The sequence below is a fragment of the Amblyomma maculatum genome, chromosome 1, assembly GCF_055883805.1.
Source record: "Amblyomma maculatum isolate TAMU_Amacu chromosome 1, ASM5588380v1, whole genome shotgun sequence".
NCBI classification, from domain to species: Eukaryota; Metazoa; Arthropoda; class Arachnida; order Ixodida; family Ixodidae; genus Amblyomma; species Amblyomma maculatum.
In genome coordinates this window covers 340,257,948-340,278,497 of record NC_139344.1, presented here as the reverse complement: position 1 = coordinate 340,278,497, position 20,550 = coordinate 340,257,948, and the positions used below count along the sequence as shown (strand labels likewise).

At 48.1% G+C, this 20,550-nt stretch overlaps 1 protein-coding gene across 1 annotated transcript in view; it reads right to left on the bottom strand.

The window, feature by feature from the left end:
* Nucleotides 1–19,802, bottom strand: part of LOC146207585 (uncharacterized) — a 353,896-nt gene extending 334,094 nt beyond the window's left edge. The window contains exons 1-2 of the mRNA XM_084588853.1: nucleotides 19,615–19,802; nucleotides 2,942–4,630 (exon numbers count right to left, since the gene is read on the bottom strand). Coding sequence (XP_084444979.1) covers nucleotides 2,942–3,132 — 191 coding nt within the window. The 5' untranslated portion in view covers nucleotides 3,133–4,630; nucleotides 19,615–19,802. The remainder of the gene's footprint in view (nucleotides 1–2,941; nucleotides 4,631–19,614) is intronic.
* Nucleotides 19,803–20,550: the final 748 nt, after the last annotated feature.

The window sequence follows — 20,550 nt, the reverse complement described above, 5'->3', positions numbered from 1 at the left end:
CGCTTGACAGTTAGACTTTTGGTGGCCACGGGCTTGCCAAGAAAACCACGCCAAACCTCGATAAGAAGAAACCAACGTGAGCGGATTGGGAGGTGGCCCTATCAAGTCCCGACCTTGTGGCACAATGGACCTTCCCTGTGAGAGCTCGGGCAGCGGCATCAGAAAACGGAGTCCCCGAACTGAGGACCCAACCAACCCCGCCCTTAACCCATAACCAATATTCCCAAATAAATGTTTTATACTACTAATACTGCCACCGCGCAGGACCAGCGCTTCGAGCTAAATGCGTCCGCATTGTCCGATACGACCAATATCCGACTTCAACTCGTTCGATCAATAAGTATGCTCGGTGACCGTTCCCATAAAATAAAACGGCCAAACATGTTGTCCACAAGCGACGCCGACTGCTGCCGACTGCTTTCAGCACTGGTAGGCAGACCGGATCACACGAGAACGTCTCGCTTAATGTTCGATCACGCGCCTATGCGATGTAAGCAATCGTCGATTTGAGCCAACTATTGCGCTTACTATTGTCCGAACTACACTCGACGGACATCATTCGTAGTCACTCAAAACCCGTGAATGCGCTGTCCTTGAACTGCCGGATTTCAAGCACGAACCTTGCGGACTTGCTACGTGTGCTGATTAAGGAACGTGCTGGCGCGACGGTGTCGACTAAAATTTTTGCCGAAATTCGTCACTGATGAGTGGTAAAGTGTGAACACACGCAATGTACTCGATAGTTTCGATTTCGAGGCTTGACGCTATTATCATACTGTTTTTGCATGGTGTCAAGTATTTTGTTCATTCTACAAAAGATTTCGATCGCTAGTGAGTATATATATTATTAAAAATAGCACGTTGATTGTGAATGGTGAACGACCTTTAGAGTATTTAATATACAGAAAGACCTGCTACAGTCGAGGCAAAGTAGTAGTTAAATAGTGCGAATTGAAATTCCCCTACTTGAATATTACTTCCAGACTACCTCGTTAATTAGTAGGTGTCACTTTTTATTGAGAGCAAAGAAATTGCTTCCATGCATTTTTCAAATGAAAAAAAAAAAAAAAAAATTGAGGTTATCTTATCGCTGACAGCCTTTGTAGAAATTATCTCGATCAGTGGGAGGTTATGTTGATCAGCTCGGGCTGCACCGTACGGACATGCACAAGACCTGGGCAACAACAAAAGCTCCGAAGGTCATCTAGGACAAAACCACTACAAAGATTCCCAAAATACGTTATTGCTGTCTCTGTTAAGACAATTCTTGAAAATTAAAAAAAAAAAGTCTGCTGCTCACCAAAGGTTAGTTTTCTCATTGAAGATCGAGTAAGGGGAATTTATATCAAAATGCACATGTGTAATTTACAGTAGTGAGCAAAAGTGGTATACAACACGGCAGAGCTCCCCTGATGGCGGAGCTCGGGAAAAGTATAGTTAGCCTATAGAGTAACTCTAGGAAAAAATAGAGTGAGGGAAAACTGCATTGCAACGCCATCCAGCAACAGCTATCAGGAATCGAAACAATCGTGTCGGTGCTCCATTTTATCAACATGCATGTGTCGTGGTCCCTTCCTCTTAGACGGCGCTTCGATGCAGTTTATAATTTACCCGATCTACGCCAGAGGCTACGAGTTGTATACCACTTTTGATCAGTACTGTAAATTGTTTCCTGCTATATTTGTCGTGTCATATTTTACACACTCAGTTATTCATGATAATATGATGCCTATAGCGCGGTACAGCCAAACAAACAGTTGCCTTAAGCCGCAAACACCGTGGTTTGAGCGTGACTTAAGGTGTCTTCGGCTGACGGCCCTCGTGGAGTTTTCTGTGCACTCCTGCATAGCCTCCGAGACCCTTAACTGTCTCGGAGGCTATCTTAAGTTCCTACAAATGGTGTGTAGAGCTAGTGCTAACTAGAGACGCCGGCGCATGCTGCGAAATGTCGCGATTGTGGCGTGTTGGTTTGTCAGGCACTACAACAGTGCTCCACGAGTGCCGTCAGCCGAAGACACCAAAAGGTGAACGAGAATAAGATTTTGCCAAGAGGTACTGTATGCAAAACAGGTGATATACTGTACAAAAACGGAACAGGAGAAAAAAAAAAAAGGCGAATATCAAGGTCAAGACTGCGCATTGCAGCCCGCGCCGCATGCACTCGTCTAAAAACGGCGCGTTTGTGATATCATAAATGTAACTTTTGCACAACTAAGTAGCTATGAAACGCTATTACGGACAATTCACTCATGAAGTCGAGGAGGATTAGGGTTCCCTGGGTTTATGAGTTTTCACAGAAAAGATTGTCCAGAAACCCTGATTTAGCGTCTCTTACAGCAGTAGCCAATCTGCCTAAATTCATTTCCCTTAACAGGCGCAAAGCCTCTCTCTTGACCTTCTTAGTGTCCTTTGACACCACCCTTAAATTCTTCTCAACAGCCTCCAGCGCTTTTTGGTTGTACACATCCCCAGACAGAATAACAAGACGACCGTCTTTATCTGAGAGAGCGACCCTAAGATTCCTATTGACCATGTAATCAACCACAGGCCCAAGACTCACGTTGGCACCGTTCTGTCCTTGAAGCAACATTCACACATTCCGAAATGAAGCAAGGGATTAGGGATTGTTCGGCATAGTGGATAACATATCATATCAGAATATTACCGCGTAGTACCTGCTAGCCCCCATTGAAGGAGACGGCTACAGAAAGGAAAAAACAAAAATGATGGTAAGTCCCTTCGGACCGTGGGTCTTCAATCATGTCCAGTCAGGCGACCCAAACAACCGCTTTGTAAGCATCTAAAGTGTCCGCTGAAGTGCCCAACCGCAGCTAAGCAGTGGCGCGATCATCTCCAGCGCATGCGCGTAGGCCTGCCCTCGCACCCAGTGCAAAGCAATATTGTACTAGAAAAGCTACAGCAACGGCTGCGATGCACTCACAGGATTCGCCGTTCCTCCATCTTGCGCAGCGCCTGGTCCCGCTGCAACACGGTCATGATGGCCTCCCTCTCGGCCAGCGTCAGATGGCTCAAGTCCACATCCATGGCACGGCCTGAGATGGCTCCCCCGGCGCCCAGGCTAGAGGTCAGTCCGCTACCGCCGCCGGACCCGCCGGCGTCTGCGGCCGTCATGAACACCCGGCCGCCGCCGCCGCCGACCGTCGCGCACTGTAGCCGAGCAGGCCGGGGCCAGGCCGCTGGTCTCTCGCCGCCCTCCGAGGCCCAGGCGGGCTTACGGTCCGCATCGGGGCCCCTACGGTGGGCACCCCACGAGCCGCCGTTGCCGCTGCAAGCCGCCACGCGAGCGCCGCACCCTACAGCCACGCGGACGACGGCCGAAGCCGCTGCTGCAGAGGGTAGGCACCCGGATGGCACGCACCCCGCGAAGCGACACTCCAGGCTTTCGGCGCCACCTCCGTCTCGGGGTTTCTAGACTCGAGGCAAGCCTTCGTCTTCGCTCAAAACCAGGCGCGACCACGGCAGGGTTTCTTCGAAGGAGGCGCCTGGTCTCACTTGGCGATTCGAAGACGTTGCCTGTGCCTTCCTCGCTACTGCCTTCGAGTCCTTCAATACCCTTCAGATAAGGGCCTCCTTTGACTGGTTTCGGAACGCAGGGAATTTTTCCTGCTTATGTGCAGCGCAGGAGTGTTTGGAAGCACCACAGAAGCACTCGTAACAGACTCCTTAGATGAGGAACTGCCTCAGTCGCGGCGAGACTCACGGGGCTGCAGCAGTCGCCGGCGCTGTATCCGCACCAATCCAGGCAATGATCCGCGGTGAATACCGAAGGCACACACAAAGCACAAACACAACAACACTACACTGCGGCTCCGCCGCCAAAATCACAACAGATGCGATAATTGCACAAGAAGAGACGCGTCCACGGAGGCACAGGGCGACTATCAGTCAAAAAGTGACAATCCGTAGGGCTAACTCCACAAGCGCTCCCAGCCTGCGACCTGGTAGAGAAAATCGACCAAAAGCCCGTAAACCTCTGATGAGTGACTTTTCAAGCTGCCTATCAGCCACTGTCTACCAGCAAAGGCCCGCTGGAAACTGCTGCTATTAGCTTTTGCGAAAGACAAACCACCAGCGGTAGATAATTTTCAGTTACGAGTGCACGTACCCTGTTCTGCCTTATATGTCCTACTGAGCTCAAGAGGCAGGTCAATCGCTTATATCACTCGTAGATCATTTCAGCAAGAAGACATCATACACGCCAGAGAAGCCTGCCTTATGACATCTGCGGAGTTAAAATGGTGCCCGTATTGAACACTCCTTCGTCGAACTATCAATCCAGTCGAGTTTTCTTCAATTCGAAGTTCGGTGCTTCGGCATATATAGGATTGCTCGCAGAAGAAATCGTTGGCGGAGGCATATAGTATCTTCAATTCATTATGATCCACGGCTCTCGATATACATGTCCATTGGCACTGCGAAAAGCTTCGACTCAAGCACGGACAGGCACACAAAATAAATCCAAGGCACGGGTGGCGTTAAGGTCGCACTAGAAGCGAAGATGGCTGCTACGCGCGCCGTAACGAATCGCCGCGATGCTGGCTCTGAGACAATGTCGACCGAAGCCCGTTCCCGGCATCATGGCCTCGTTCTCTGGCATTCGACACCCCACCTGCAAGAAACAAAACAATAGAACGGTGCAGTTGATTACTGTGACTTCAAGGACACCATTATCCTTTGTGCATAAAAGCCACACATTTATAGAAGTAAAAACAAATTCACCGTACGTTTAGCTAGGATGGCGAATGGTGGTGGGTGTTCAATAACTCCGGGTAGGGGTGTGGAGTTTTTGCAACCACATTCGCATCATGGCGTTGGGTGAGCTCTGTTGAATGCTTTCTAAATAAGGGGGCGTTGCCTGTGGATATGGGTGCAGTAAGCAGTCGCAGGTTGTCGGGGGTGTGGCAGTGCACGGTTGAGCAAGTGCGTGGTTCAAGGCAAAAGGGCACAGGACAGGAAAGGTGCAAATCAAGCAGTATACACAGCAAGCAGGGTGTAGGAGAGGAAGGGTACAGAACAGGAAGAGTGCAAAGTCGAGAGTGTGCAGAGCAGCCAGGGTGCGGAGCAAGCAAGGTGCAGGGCAACAATGGTATTAGACAGGAATGGTCCATGGCGCGAAGGGTAAGGACACGAATGTTACGGGGCAGGGAAAGTGCAAAACAGGCAATGTGCAGAGCCTGCAGAGTGCAGAGCAGGAAGGGCGTAGGACAGGAAAGGTGCAGGACAGGATGGGTACGTAGGAGGCACGACACCTGGTTGCGAAACTCTCCAAACAAGGCCGAAGTTCACAGTAACAGGTGCAGCGAGGAAAATAGGCGAAAGGGTGAGGGAAGGAAGCCCGGGTGATGCGAAATGCTGATGCCAGTCGGAGGACTCTGCGTAAGCATGTCGCAGGACCCCAGCTAGAAAAGAAAAAAAAAATTAAACTCGAGTCCTGCCCCCCGCGCCCGTTTTCGCAAGCAAGTCAGTCAGGGTCAAGACATTTTTTTTTTTCTTGCAAAAACGACAATGCCCCGGCATTTTGCCATAACCACAGATTTTTCTGTAGTACTGTGATACATTTCTGTCGAACTATAGCACTACATTTCTGGTGCTATAGCAAAGGACAGTATCACACTACACGAAATTCGGTTGTTGCTACAAAGACTCTTGTGTTGCGACAAGCTTAGGGCCAAAATCACTCCAAAAGATATGTACGACGGCAGAAAACATCGAAACAGTGATCGAAGAGTTCTTTTCGGCACGAACACTACGAGTTTGAATAGAATGGCAGAAAAAGTTCTAAATGTGATCTTCACCGAAATAAATGCGCTTGCGCTGTCAAGACATACATGAGCATTGCCACAAGAAGCCGCGGAATCGATTTTCTCTGGGGAAAAAAAAAAATGGACGGAGTTCCTCTCACTGTCCCTCTAAAGTGTCGACTGGCAACTTTCTAACATTGCTTTGTTTTTCCCACTGTTCGGCGTATACGCTCCAAAACAACACGTTCTGAACAGATGACCCAGAAAGAGCCGAAGGCAGCCCATGAAGAAGGAGGGGGGGTGGGGGGGCTGCTTGCGGCAGTTGGTCGCAAAGCGCGGGAAGTCTGCTTTAACCACGCTCCCCACCCGATGTGTTTCGTTTTCTTCTAAACATACTGTAAGGAGAAAAAAAATAATCACCATCACATAGAAAACGCAGCAACGCCGTACACGGCCAGCGATCTCGCTCCCAATCCGTGCAGCAGCAGCAGCAGCAGCAGCACCAGCTCAGGAGCTCCGAACGGTCACAGGCGTATACACAACAAGCGCGAGCCCGTCAATAGCAGCACTCCAACGGCGTGCGCACATATACACACACACTCCTCCCGCGCAACTACAGCGACCCCCCCAAGAGAACGTTACACGGGTCGTTCAGTCGAAATCGACCCGTTCTACCCCTTTTATTCCTCGCCTCCGCACTCGAGTCCTCCTCGAACCGGCAGCGGCGGCGCGCCTGCGATTTTCGCGGAGCCGTGCTATCGTGGCCAGAGAGAAAGCCGAAGCTCGGTGCAAGCTGTTCCAACGAAAATGCATCAAACGCAACGTTGCCCGAGACAGGAAACGGCTGGAAACGTATCGCAAAGAACACGCGAGGGTGCTCTGCCTAGATAGCACAGACAAGGAACGCTGCAGTCTGATGAAATTTTCCGGACAGAGAGAACGAGAGGGTTAATGTAAGAGTGTTACACGTGGACGGCGCCGCTAGCAGCGAAAACGCACGTGGTTTGTCGAAAATCGACGCAAAGTAGTTTCAAGTTCTGCGGCGCACCTTGACTCGACAGCGTGTCAAACTAGACTGTTTACGTCAGACCAAGCTTCCGGCTTCCGCTGTACGCCTTATGGGAGCGGTGTTCAACGGGGTTTGTTTGCCCGGGTGAGCGTCTTTATGAAAGCATGAACCTGCATGAAAGGTATCACAGCGAACAGTCTCGTAAGAGAGCAGCAGTTTACGACAGGCAGAAGCGCGCTGGAAGTGGTATATAGAACAGGGAGTACGCACAGTCTCGAAAGACGAAAGTGAAACTAGGAGAATAAGAAGCGGGTGGGTGTAGCTGGCAGGCACTAGCTTGCCTAAGGCGCAGAAATATCAGGGTTAATGAAAAGTTCGGAACCTAAATTGAGAACGACGCAGTAAGGTTTGAAAAGGTATAAATGATCGGTGTAGTGCTAGCAAAAAAAAAAAAAAAGAAGAAGAAGAAGAAGAAGAAGGAAAGAAAGAGCAGAGCGGATGAGGGGACAAAACGCGAGTTACTGACGTTCTAGTTGAAATCAAGATAAGGAAATAGGCACGGACACGCCATACAGTGCGACGGCAAGAATTCCCAGGCAAGCGTCCAGGCTAGCGTATCAGGGTGCGGCAGAAAGTCAGGTGGACGGATGAGCTTAAAGTTTTTGGGGATAAGACGGCCGCAGTTTGAATAGGGCATAGTCAATTAGAACGCTCTTCCCTGCAGCGAATGCAACTACGTTGATGACGACGACGACTTATAACTGAGTCATTTATTGCATACTCGTAGCTAATTTCTCGGACTGCTACAGCACAGCGCTATACATGGACGGCATAGGATAGCGCTTGTTATTTGTCTTTTTCTTTCTTTTCGCCTGTCCTTTCAAGGCCGCTTACAAGCAAGTTACCCAGAAAACTTCATAGCGAAGCATATGTGCTCAATGTTTTCGCTGCATTCGGCACCACCGCAGATGATACCAGAACAAAAAATGAAAACGCTCACAGAGAAGGTGAGCTTGCCAACGGTATAGTGACGATCGGGATGACAATTCACGAATGTTACTGCTGCAGGGTAAGGCGATTGGACATGAATAAAGGAAGTTAAAAGTGTGAGCAGACATGCGTGCTCCATCCGCTACCACGAATAGCAGCTGTAAAGTAAAAGCCCTGAATCCAGCGCCTGGAGTGAGAGACAGGAAGTCGACAGTGCGTTTGACCCGGAGGCATAAACCACCGGCCCAATATTGGTACTGTATTGGCAATGCAATGGCCGTATTTCAGACCGGACGTTTCCAACAGAGTACCAATGTTGGGCCAATGGTTTGTTGTGTTACCTGGGTAACGCGTAGCGTTAAAGTCCCAGTTCGCCAGAAAATCCGACGTCGGCGTAATGAGTCTCTTTCCACTTTCACTCGCACCTTCCTCCCTTCGCTTACAGCGCAGTTCAGGTGTCCACAGAACAAGTGTGACAGATACTTCACCTTTCCTTTCCTGTGAACTAATTAGCGGTTCCTTGTTCGTGTACGCGTCATCATCATCATCAGCCTGACTGTACCCACTGCAGGGTGAAGGCCTCTCCCATATTTCTCCAATGTACTTGGCATCTAAGAGCAGTGGACGGTCGATAGTTATTCCGAATTCCCATCTCAAATGGGCAACTCGAGTTGGCAGCTCCTCTCAACTTTCTGATACCACGTGACCTCACTATGTCACACAAACCACCGAGGAATCAGCGCTCAGCCATGTCAGCTGCCAGCTACCACTTGCCAGCGCCATGCACGAGATTTTTCGCTCATAATACCAACGCCGAATTTTGTGGTTGACGAGGTATTTTGAAGCAGCGCGGTAATAAAACAGTTTTTAAAAACCTCTTCGCAGTCCGTCGCCAACTTACACGCGGATAATCTCATCCACACTTGACGTCCCATGCGATTCGAAAAGGAAAACCGCCGTGCCCACACAACGTCTTCATCCTCTTATACTGAAGCTCACCAACCCGCCAGTGTGCTCCGCTGATTCCCCTAGGACCACGGACGAGCATATAAAAGACGAGCGCGAAATCCTGCCGTCTTCCATAGACCAACGCGCGCGGCGACGACCCAGGTCACAAGAGATTTCTCCTCCTCTTCTCCACGCAGATCATTCCGAGACGGCGACGTCGGGCGCCTCCTCATCAACATTCAAAGCGGCGATGTGGCGTCGCCGGAGAAGAGAGGTCCGCTCGAGTGTAGCGGACCCTGCGTCGGGTGCGCAGACAGACAGACACGAGAGTCGACCATTCCTGAACTCCCAGCAGCATCTACCCCGAGAAGTTCACGTTCGTCCGCCGGAAGAACTGCACAGGCCGCTGCTTGCTGGGCCTCGAAAGCTGCGCATCTCGGGAGAGTGAACAAATCGACCGGTCGGCTCTCGTCGTCGGCACGGGGGGAAGGGGGAGGGGGGGGGGGGGGTGCGGTGAGACGGGTGACGTCCGCCAGACGCCCCGGTTATCTCATTAATTATCTCATTAAAACCCAGGCTTCTTCCGCCAATCTCTTTCTTTTTCCCTTATATCCACACAGCGCACACATCCGAGTCGGCGCACAGCGCTGCAGGGCAAATGGAGACGCTGCAGCCACCCGAGCTGGAACCTCGCTCGTCTGTTGCCCATCGTGTACGACAATGCTCATGCTTATAGGCGGCAAAGCATATCCCTAGCGAAAAAACCGAGTGACAAAAACCTCATACAGATATGTCATACTAAACTCATACAATCTCATATATTTCTCATACGTTGAATGATATTTGTATGAGATTATATGAGATTTATACGAGCTTAGTATGAGAAATTGTATGAGGTTATTGTGACTCAGGGTTTTTTAGCTAGGGATGGCAGGTAAAGCATGTGATTAAGAGCAAAGATAACAGCAAAGATTGCACGTTATCTGTCGGCATGGACCAGCAAAGCATGTGAAATGGGGGAACGAGAGAGTTCTTTGCTGCAGTATGTGCTCTCGATAAATCCAGCTCGAAGGACCACAAATGAGCGAGGGGGGAGCGGTTTACTGCACTTGATGTTGATGAGAGGAAAGCCTCCCCTCGAAAGAACCAGCAGTTCGATAAGCGAGCTCCAGTAAACTACCATCTTACTATCTTAGTTTTTATCACGTCTGCTGTCCCGATATTACTTCCTCTCACACCACCTTGTAGTCAAAGTCAGAGTCACGCATACCACCATTACCACCATTTACATAACCCCAGTACAAGAGCGGAAGTGAGATGATCTAAATCAATCAACCAATCAAACCGTGAGTATGTCTGTCAGAGACAAGAATATCCCAGACGCCGACACATGGCACAAAAAAATAAGTATAATTTCATAGAACGTTGAATAAGATGGTATGTAATCTAATTGGATATTGTTTGCGGCTAAAATATGATATGAAAACGCTGTCGCAGCACTTTACTTTTTTTTTGTCCTATAGCCAACTGCGTTATTTTTGAAAACATAGCGAAAAAAAAAATGGCACGGACGACACATATGTAGACGAGACAGATGTAGACGGGACAGGCGCTATGCTCCGTCTACATCTGTGTCATCCGTGTATTTTTCTTTTTTGCACTATGTTTTCGGAATACTGTTACCAACTAGTTGGTAACAGCCTCTGTTGCGTCCAAGCTCTCTGTTGCGTCCTTACTGCTTTAAATCACCGTAGAATGAACAAAGGAACGGCAGACTGAATTATTTAACAGTAGCATAGTAAGCAAGAAATTAATGCATTCAGTGGAGCTAAGTTTCAAGCACCAGACAGGATTTCTAACACAATAAATACGTACGTAACTCGTTGACGCATCAAGAAGAAAGCTGAGGTCCTAGTCCGGCTAAAATCCAGAATAAAAGTCCCCTTTAGCAAATTATATGGCAAGAAGGTGAACTCCTTACATTTGCCGTAAAACGACATTGCACGAGTTAAAAGATGCGAACTATTCTAAGTAACCACTCCACCTCCCTATTACATTCAGCAAATTAGATTCCAACGATACCCGTTCAACGAAAGTTGAATTGATCGAAATCACAGTGTTATAAGACTACTATGCTTGGGCACGATTTATTGAACGGCGATTCCGAGAAAACCCCTAATTTACAAAAGCGGAGCAAGTAACGGAGGATTCTCATGCCGACAATCTACAATCCGGACTCCTATCAGTAAAACAAAAAAAATGAAAGAAGTATACGCCAAAAGCAGAGCAACGCATTAACTATAGAAAGAGTAAAGTTCTCAATCTTGGCGGGTCACTTTTCAATTAGCGTTTTTTAAGGCAGCTTCACTCTTGTTTTGTTTTACAAAAGCAGGCCCCTTAATTTCTTTCTAAATTATTGCGGAGCTCGCCTTAATCTCGCCTTAACACCCAAGAACGACCACTGAAAAGGAGCAGAATAAATAAGGCGGAAGCGGGAGATTTAAGCGCAAGACCTGAAACTCGTACGTTACACGCAGCAACGCCATGTCTCCATTCTCTTCGACGAAGCGTTTCTTAATGTGGTTCGGTCTCTGAGACACTCGAAAGGCAAGGGGACGCGTAAGGGCTCAAGGAATTATTTTTTTTTTTTCTCGCAGAAACTCGAACAGCGCCGTTATAATCGACCAGAAAAATTAAATCTGGGACCTATAAAAAAAAAAAGTAATAATTATCACCTAAGACGTTCCTCAAGAGCGTTTCACAACGCATCACTGCTTGGGTCAAGACAAACATTCGTAAATAATACATACCTCAGTTCTAAATGCCTGAATGGTCTACGAATTATGACAGGGTGGGTGATGTGCAGGCTTTAATGTGATGTTTTTTTTTTTCTGATCATGACTTTTGTATCGATCTGTGGACAAAGCCAAGATTAAATATTCAATGCAGCGAGCAATGCTTCAAAAAACCACGCTTCAGAAACGTAAATGAGACGTGCACTGTAGTAATATGAGCACTGGCAACCAACAAAACGAACACACGAGTAAAATGCTTCCACAGCCAACATGCACTTGGTGCCACCAAGTAGAAGAAAACGAGCGATAAACACAAAAGCAGACGGACACAGACGGATACAGACGGACACAAGTCAAAGGCCTGACGGTCACGGAGAGTAGTAGCAGAGGGGATTCGCGCAGGGATTGTTAGCTGCTTCCTGTAAGACGGCGCAATCTCTCAGCAGCCCGCAGGCGCCACGAAAAACGCGGGTTTCACCTGGTCGCTTTGCCTTCGCACGGAGGGAAGGGGACCACCCACGACCGGCGCATACTTTTCGCCGTACTGCATCAGCGAAAGAAGCATCCCGCGAGAAAGTCGGCAGATAACAGAAAACCAGCTGCAACCACGATGCTCCTGTGGTGACGTACACGCTCGAGAAACGTGGAATCCGGATTGCTGAGTAAGGAAAACGCCAGGCTTACTTTACCACCCCGCCCGCGACACGATCAAGTTATAATAATAATAATAATAATAATAATAATAATAATAATAATAATAATAATAATAATAATAATAATAATAATAATAATAATAACAATAATAATAATGGCAAAAGTGGCGCGATTTCAGCATCATGCGGTATTTTTCTTTTTTTTTCGTAATTCTCGTGCGCTCGGGCGGTAGCAATGTGGCAGCTTACAGCAACACTAAAACGAAATAGCATCAACAGTGAATTGCTCATTCTTTAACATTCCTATCCCGACAGACAACGCGGGTGCTGTTCGGTACCTTTATGTCCATTCCATTATTTTACATTTTTCTTTTACTCCAGCCGCCGTCTCAGTCTCTAAGCAACGAGACACGCGTTTCAAAAGCAACGCTTGATCACTAAAGATAACGTATTAGCGAGAAAGATGTGTGAAGGAGCTTTTTTTTATTATTATTTTATGACACCATCATCCAGTTGTGGCAACAGTATCGTAAGAGCGTCGAAGTAGAATGCCCAATCACGTCGCCGCTCAATGAGAGAGAGAGAGAAAACTTTATTTCAAAAAGAAAAAGAAAAGAGAAAGGAAAAAAAGAAAAAAAAAGAAAAAAAAAGGGGGGGGGGCGCAGTGAGTGGAGTGAGTCTTCATTTCATGATGGCATCGCTATACTTCTGACCAATGAGGAAGAAGCGTTATGACAAGCACTAGCTGGCCGGCCAAATAGAAAGAGTTATCTGTGGTCGCGTGACCTACACCATACCAGTGTGCCCGAGAGAGTCTTTTCGGGAACTGAGGGAAAGGAGGCGCTGTAATGACAGCGCATTTTCCCTCATTTGATTTCCTGTGAACTAACATACTTTACAGCTAAGAATGGTTACTACGTCGGCCCCGCAACATATGTTGGGCTCAGCAGCGACGACTCGGCGCCCCCATTTACCTCTCCCTCCCCATGAGCACTCATGGCGCCGTTCTTTCGTTTTTCCTTCATCGCTTCCATTTCCTACCCGCCGGCCAAACGCAGACAAACCGATGGCATCAACGGCAGCTTCCTCGTTTCCGAGGTCCGGAAATTTAAAGTGAAGGCGATGGAGCAAAATGAAAGAAACGTAAAAAAAATGACGAACCGGCACAAAACAAAATGCAACAATGAACTGACCGCCGTTCGCTTTCCAAAGACACGAGCGGTCCCTGCTCTTGCAGAATGGGAGGCGAAATGGTGCGGCGGGGTAAACTTGCGCGGCGCCATCCGCGTTGGCTCATCGCCGCCCCGACTGTGAGAAAATGGCGCGCGCTTTCTTTTCCTTCTCCCCTCTCTTTCCCGCCCTTTCGCTCTCTATTTCCCGAAACCTTTTGCCACGACTAAGAACTTAATGAAGGTAAAGTTAGGAAAACTACGCAGCATGGCATGACACCAAGTATGATTAGAATTACAAATGCTATTGCAAAGCTTCGACGGCCGCAAAACAAAGATGCAAAACGCGAATTAAGCATTGCTACATTGTCATGATTTTTTTTCGGCTAAGCCACGCATATACTCCATCTACCACTGCCGAAAACCATATAGGAATTAATGTGAGAAAGTGCACTCTCACTTATGTTCCCACTGATTCAGTTCTTAGCGCATGATCGCCTTAGTTGCTTATGATAAAAACCCAATACACCACAACACCACACATCACAATTCGACAGCTTGCTATCAGCAAAGCACGAGAAATTGTCACAGGGCTCACGCGAGGGTGAAACTCCGCGATTGCCCTCTAAGCATGCGCGCACACTTAGTACAGACGTTCAAAACTTAAGACCTCCGGCGACAGTTTCTGCTGCTGTCTTTCAGTATTATAACTGTCGCTATCTCCTCAATTCGAGGCAAACATATCTTCCTTTATTTTATGCGCGTTCCTTCACACAAATACGCTTCCCTATCGCCGTTGTCTTATCAGCCGTTACACATGCGCCCACTGCTGGACAAAGATATATCGAAATAGCCTACAACTGCCCCCTTTTTGCACCCCTTGTGTTCACTCTAATTCGTGATAACTTCCTGATTGGGTACCCCATTCGACCACAGGGAGTCTCTTATACGCATTTCGTTCATTGTTCAAGAGGGCATTAACCATATGTCACGAAACACTGGCCGTAGCGTTCAGTTTCAAACACGTGCTTCACCTTTTCTATCTCGCCCCGCCGCGGAGGCTCACTGGTTGGGGCGGACCCCTAAGGACCCGGGTTCGATCCAGACCGCGGCGGCCACGTTTCGATGGGGGCGAAACGCAAGGCGCCCTTGTGCTGTACGGTGTCAGTGCTCATTAAAGAACACCGTGAGGTCGAAATTATCCAGAGCCTTCCATCAAGACGTCCTTCATAGCCTGAGTTGCTTTGGGATGTCAAAACTTCATTAACGTAAACTATGCTTTTCTATCTCTGCACCGCTCAACCTCTCCCGTTTTCCTTATACTCCGAGATGTGAAATGACAACTTTCTCCCTACAGCCGACTTCAGAACTGTTGAGAAGGACTCTGACGCTGAAAAATCTTGAAAATGGATTCGAGTCGTTTCGTTTAACTATTGAGCGCAGCGCGGAGGAAGCGCAATGATTCTTGCAAACGATGGCAGTGCAATGTTCAGCGATCCTCATACTACTCAAAACAGCTGTCATGTTGCAAATCTGGGCCATACCAAACAGCCAAAAAAAGACGCACAATAAAACGCGCAAACATCAGTATATATATATATATATATATATATATATATATATATATATATATATATATATATATATATATATATATATATATATATATATACTGATGTTTGCGCGTGTTATTGTGCGTCTTTATATGTATATATATATATATAACGAGACAGAATGCTACGGAAGAAAGCAAGGCCGGTCGAACTCCGGTACACGTATGCATGGGAGTCACTTAACGTTACGTTGCGTCGCAAAGGACGTTTTCGCAACGCTAAGATGCGGATGGCGCGCGCATTAAGCAATGCACTTCGAGGCACTAATCCTGCGGCCAACCGCGCCATCTAATTTCATATGCAAACCTTACACCCGAGAGAGCGCCAGCGCCGTCGAATATCCAAGCAAAATCATTCGTCACACATTCCTTTTTTTTTTTTTTTCCCCTGCTGTTCCCTTACATTCCTCGCCGACCTAAAGCCGGTATTCAAGAGATTTAACGATGCACGAAGTGGTATTGGCTCTTCTCATCGTAAAAGCCTCCCCGAATACCCCGTTTACACACATTTCACGACTTCCACCTCTTCTCTAAACTTCACGCTCTCGACGGCAGAAATGCGTTAACTTTTACCAAAATCTAGAAAAAAAACTGCGCGAGCGAAAGCTTCGCGCGGGCAACCAAATCCGACGCCGTGCGAGCCTCCCGAGGCGGTTGACGCAATATATAAATCGCGCCACGCCGCTCGGAAATATCGTTCATCGGAAAACGGTGCTGCAGCCGCCAGCGGCGGTTCGCTAACAAGCCTAAACACGCGACACCTAGATGAGACGCGATCGAATGATAGAAGCCTGGAAAGCAAAACCGAAAAGATAACAAAAAAAAAAGTGAGCCCTACACAAACGAACGCACTTCGACGTGAGGTCAACGCGAGAGCAGGGACAGCAACTGCAAGGAAGGTATAAACCAAAATAGCGCAACACTAGCTGGCTTTTACTTAAATCTTACTTAAACATTTACTTAAACTTTACTTAAACTTTACTTAACTTTCACTTAAATCTTACTTAAACTTTTACTTAAACTTTACTTAAATTATACTTAAATTTTACTTAAACTAACGCACTTCGACGTGAGGTCAACGCGAGAGCAAGGAGAGCAACTGCAAGGAAGGTATAAACCAAAATAGCGCAACACTAGCTGGCTTTTACTTAAATCTTCCCGCAATGTTTCCACGCCAGGAAAGAAGAAAGAGGGCGGAAGGGAAAGTGTTTTGCAACACGAAAGCAGGGAGAGAAAGGTGGGATGTAAAGGAAGACGCGTAGGGAGTTTTGTGCGGCTAATGCAGCGCGCTAGTAAAGGAAAACCCAAGGACCCGTAAAAGGCCCGAGGTGCTCCCAAAATCGATGCAACGCGCCAGCTTTTCGTTTCTCTCATTTTTCTCATGCCGTCGCTTGTCTCCAGCGTCCTGCCCCAAGCTGATTCTCTCTTGGATCTCTTTCACCCTCCGGCAATGGACAGGTACGCGATGCAAGCAGACAGGAACACAAGTAAGAACACGCGCGAAGGCGCGGCAACATCCGAGAATTAGCTGCCTCCGGGTTTTCTATCCCTCGCAAGGGCGCGGAATCTCTGCGTTAACGTCGCGTTACGAGCGTGTGCTGGAGTTTTTTTTTCTTTTCTTCCCGCCGCGAACGTGTAGCAACGTGTGCAGGCGGCTTTTGCAGCCTCCCCAAGTTTAACGTGCAGCACTATATCGTACCGAGAATCTGCCGGAGTGCATTATACAATAAATGGTGAGATCTTGGAAGAGTTCTTGGCTAGGTCGCTGCGTACGTATAGCGCATTTGCTTTCCAAAGAGTGCTAGACGCTCTTTCTGGCCGAACGCCTTTTAGCGCTCGGTATAGTTTCCACGGGAAAACGAAGCCGCGTAATGGCCGAACATGCCCGATGCGTGCGCCGCGTACGTCCCCACACATCAAGAATCCTGCAAGAAGGCCGGGAATACGTTCCCGTGGTTAAAACCAACGACAATGAACAAGAAATAACACCGAGAGGAATACAGACCAGCGCGTACTCAAGCCCACAAAGACTTCACGCAGTCTACCCAAACGACTATGAGACAACGCACACACTATGGCGTAAAGGTGGACCTACACAGTATGGGTCTGGCAAGGCGAAATAGAACGAATAGTAGATTTGACGACTGAGGGGTGGGATCAAATGCTGTCCGGTTTAGACCCGAAGTTCCGCACGAGCTGACCGAAAGGGCAAGAGCGCCTACAAGGTCCAACGGACTCCAGTAATGGAGCCTGCAAATTTTAAATCCACCAAAGAAAGTTTGAATCACCATCAATAACTGATAAATGCGGCGACGGCGCTTTGTTCCTGGAAAAATCTGCACCGAAGACCATCCGCCAATCGGCAAGTATCGGCGGAGACAATTTCCGCGGTCCTGGCCACGTAGGCTTACAGTCTGTAAGTCTGTACAACGGTGTATACGAAAGAAACATAACCAACGTGACTCGGACTAGACGCCGAACGAAAACGTAGAGAGAGTAGTGCAGAAAAAAAAAAAAAAGTAACACGTTCTGTCATGCTCTATACATATGCTGCGTCAGTAAAAGTACCGAACAGCCTTCAGGCAAATGTGATAAAAGCGCATCAAAGTTGACCGGATTTGTTTTGTGTTTTAATTTGTTTTTAAGGCAGAATAAAAGGTAAAGACCTTGCAAAGCCTACATACTTCTGACTCACGTCTCAACACGATCATGACGACCGACAAAGAAGTCTACACCTCTTACATCTTTTGATGTAAGCTATAAGCAATTACAAAAAAAATTGAATTGTCTAAGCCAGAGTAAAGGCCAATGCAAATAGCAGTTCATCACTGCACCTTCCACTGGCTGGCAATTTGTATGGCGCCGGCCTGGCTCACCATATCCCAAGAAATGTCCTTATTTTATTTCCACCTCCGACTACCCGCTGCAAATGAAACTATATCTGCAACCCGCTCAACGTATCGCACGTGTTCTTCCTTTAAACTTCAACGATTACATCGAAAACTAGAGCTTGCTCCCCCATGCACGCTTCTAGCTCTTTTGCTAACTCTTAACGCCACCTCAATTACTGTTCGTCCGTGCCCTGCTATATTAGCAGCAATTTAATTTCAAGCTTTCTAATTACCCTCGAAGCTTCAGCCGCTCACATGAAAAGTGGAATAAACTGCTATGTGCCTCACAATTAACGGATATATCAACAAGGTGCTGTTTTTAAAAAGAAGGACCAGCAATGGATGACAACAAAAAGGCAAATATTACGTGAACTGTTCCTCATGGGCAGCGTAAGAAACAAACCACCGGAGAACCTGAGGATATGAGTTATAACGTACCACGTCGCCAGCAACTCGGAATCAGCCGAACCATGACTTCACCATACGCGCGCGCGAGCTTTCACATGTGCATGCAGCTTCTAGCTTACCCAGGGAACGTGAACCAAGTGCATCACAGTCAGTCCGTCCTAAACCCCTATTTATGCATGACTAATGCTTAGAATACGCCCCAATGTCTTTCTGCTTGTTCGTGATAGCAGGCATGTGGTGCGCGCAGGTGTACAGTGCCGCCTGCAAATACTATACGTGAGGCCTCTCCTGTGCGTTCAAAAGCGTCCACGGAGCTTCAGAATATTGCGAACGCTTATCTCCATTCTACAAAAGGCTATAATTAAAGCATTTTTTTCTTACAGTTATTACATCTCTCCATTTGTTCTTCCCAGACGTGGGGAGCATGGCTAGCTTCGGACATCCTGACGGGTCTGCCGGCCTTAGTGCTCGCAGCCCTGTTGGACATCCTCGGCGGTCAGTGCTGCGTCACAATAAAGGTTTGCTCTTTCTCCGACTCTATCCTGTAGAAGCCTCATACAGCAAACAGACACAGTACTTAACTGTCCACCATACTTTGTGGACAAGCGCTGAAGTGCGTTCATGTGTCGTTGTGGCTTAGCGCGTGCGAGCGTATCACTTTGTTCTAGCTCTCATCGGGAGTAGATTGCCAAGCGTGCGTCAAAACCAACCTGCCTGAGGGCCCACGTACGGAGGTGAATATCACAACGTCCACTTAGGTAAAGCAACAGGAGGCAAAAACATCGTTCTCTCAGATATCAATGTCTGCAGGCACGCGCAGCTGTGGCCACCGAAACCGCCCAGATGAAGCTTTTTTTGCCCAAACTCTAGGAGAAGTTCGGTGTTAGAGGTTAAGAGGGAGAATCTGAGCGTTACCTGACGAAAGGCAAGGACTGTATAAAAAAGAAAAGACAACAAACCGTAACGCTGGAGAAACCCAAACCGCATCCCTCGATCATCCGGATGAACATCCTTCCAGAGTTTTGCACCAACAGGCTTTCAGCGGATGGTAAAAAACAAGAAATAAAAAAGCAATAAAACCGCTTCCACGAGAACAATGCACCATGGCAGCACAGCACGTCTTTCAACAGGCAAAACAGCCTCGCTCTCCGTTGCAGTCGTTGTAAGTTGGCGCGGCACACCGACAAGCACGAAATATCGCACGTGAGGAAAAAAAAAAGACATAAAAGCTGCAGCCTCTAGCAGGGAGGAAGACACACATCGCCCATCATCTCACACTCGCGATGCACGATGATCGAAGACACCACTCGCAAAGCAATCCTGAGAAAGATCGCCGCGCACGACAAAGCAAGTGGACATACTGTCGAGTGGACCGACCTCTATTTCGCTCTTTTTGAGGCCAGGCAAGGAGGTACGGGGATCGTCGCCTCTGCCGACGCAGCTGCTGAGTGAGCACGCCGTCAGCCGTCAGCTGGCGACCGGTGCTCCGGCGTTCCCTGCGGCGTTACCGTTCCGACAGCGCGCACATACACCGACTGGCTCGGTCGCCGCTTGTTGCAGGAGGCGGGGCACCCACCGCGGCGCTGAGCGCAGTCGGAAGAAGGAAGAGCGAGGATGGAGAGTACGCCAACGGCCATTCGAAGCAGAAAGAGAAGAGCACGGCTTTGCTGAGCGAGTGCGCCTAGTGCCATCTATCGGCAAGGCAGGTAGACAAGAAAGGCGAGCCTCGGGCCCGTACTCCGAGCAGGGTTTGATGAAAGAAACAATGAAACTGAAGTTACGGAGTTCGGCCGGCTCTCGCGTGACGCGTGGTTTCGTCGAACATGCACGCCAGCTCTTTTTCTTTTTATGTGCTTTTTGTTGCGTGGGTATCTCTCCTGCCCACACCTGCCGTTCGCGTCGCTCGCGTTTCCTCCACGGACATGAAAACAAGTAATCGAAAGCGCTACATCACTGTAAGCGTCGCGCTCCCTGATTTAATCGTCGTGTGTTTTCGCTCGACAGCGAGAAAGTGCACGGAAGCAAACAGCGCGGGATAATATTTGCAATCTCGGCATTTGGGCGCTGCAACTTTCATTTTTTTCTATCGTTTTTTTTATTCTGCCTTTTTTTTTTTTTATCGGCCGCCTTGTAAAGCGATGAGTTCGATTATGAAAACCTGTCAATTATGAAAACTCGCTTGGAACACAAAAGCGGGTCAAGTCCACCAGCCGAGTGTAGATAGGTAGATAAATTTATTGAAAGGAAAAGCATAGAGGTTGGCCGGAATAATTCAAATCTGGCCTGCTGCTCTGCACTGGGGAAGGGGAAGGG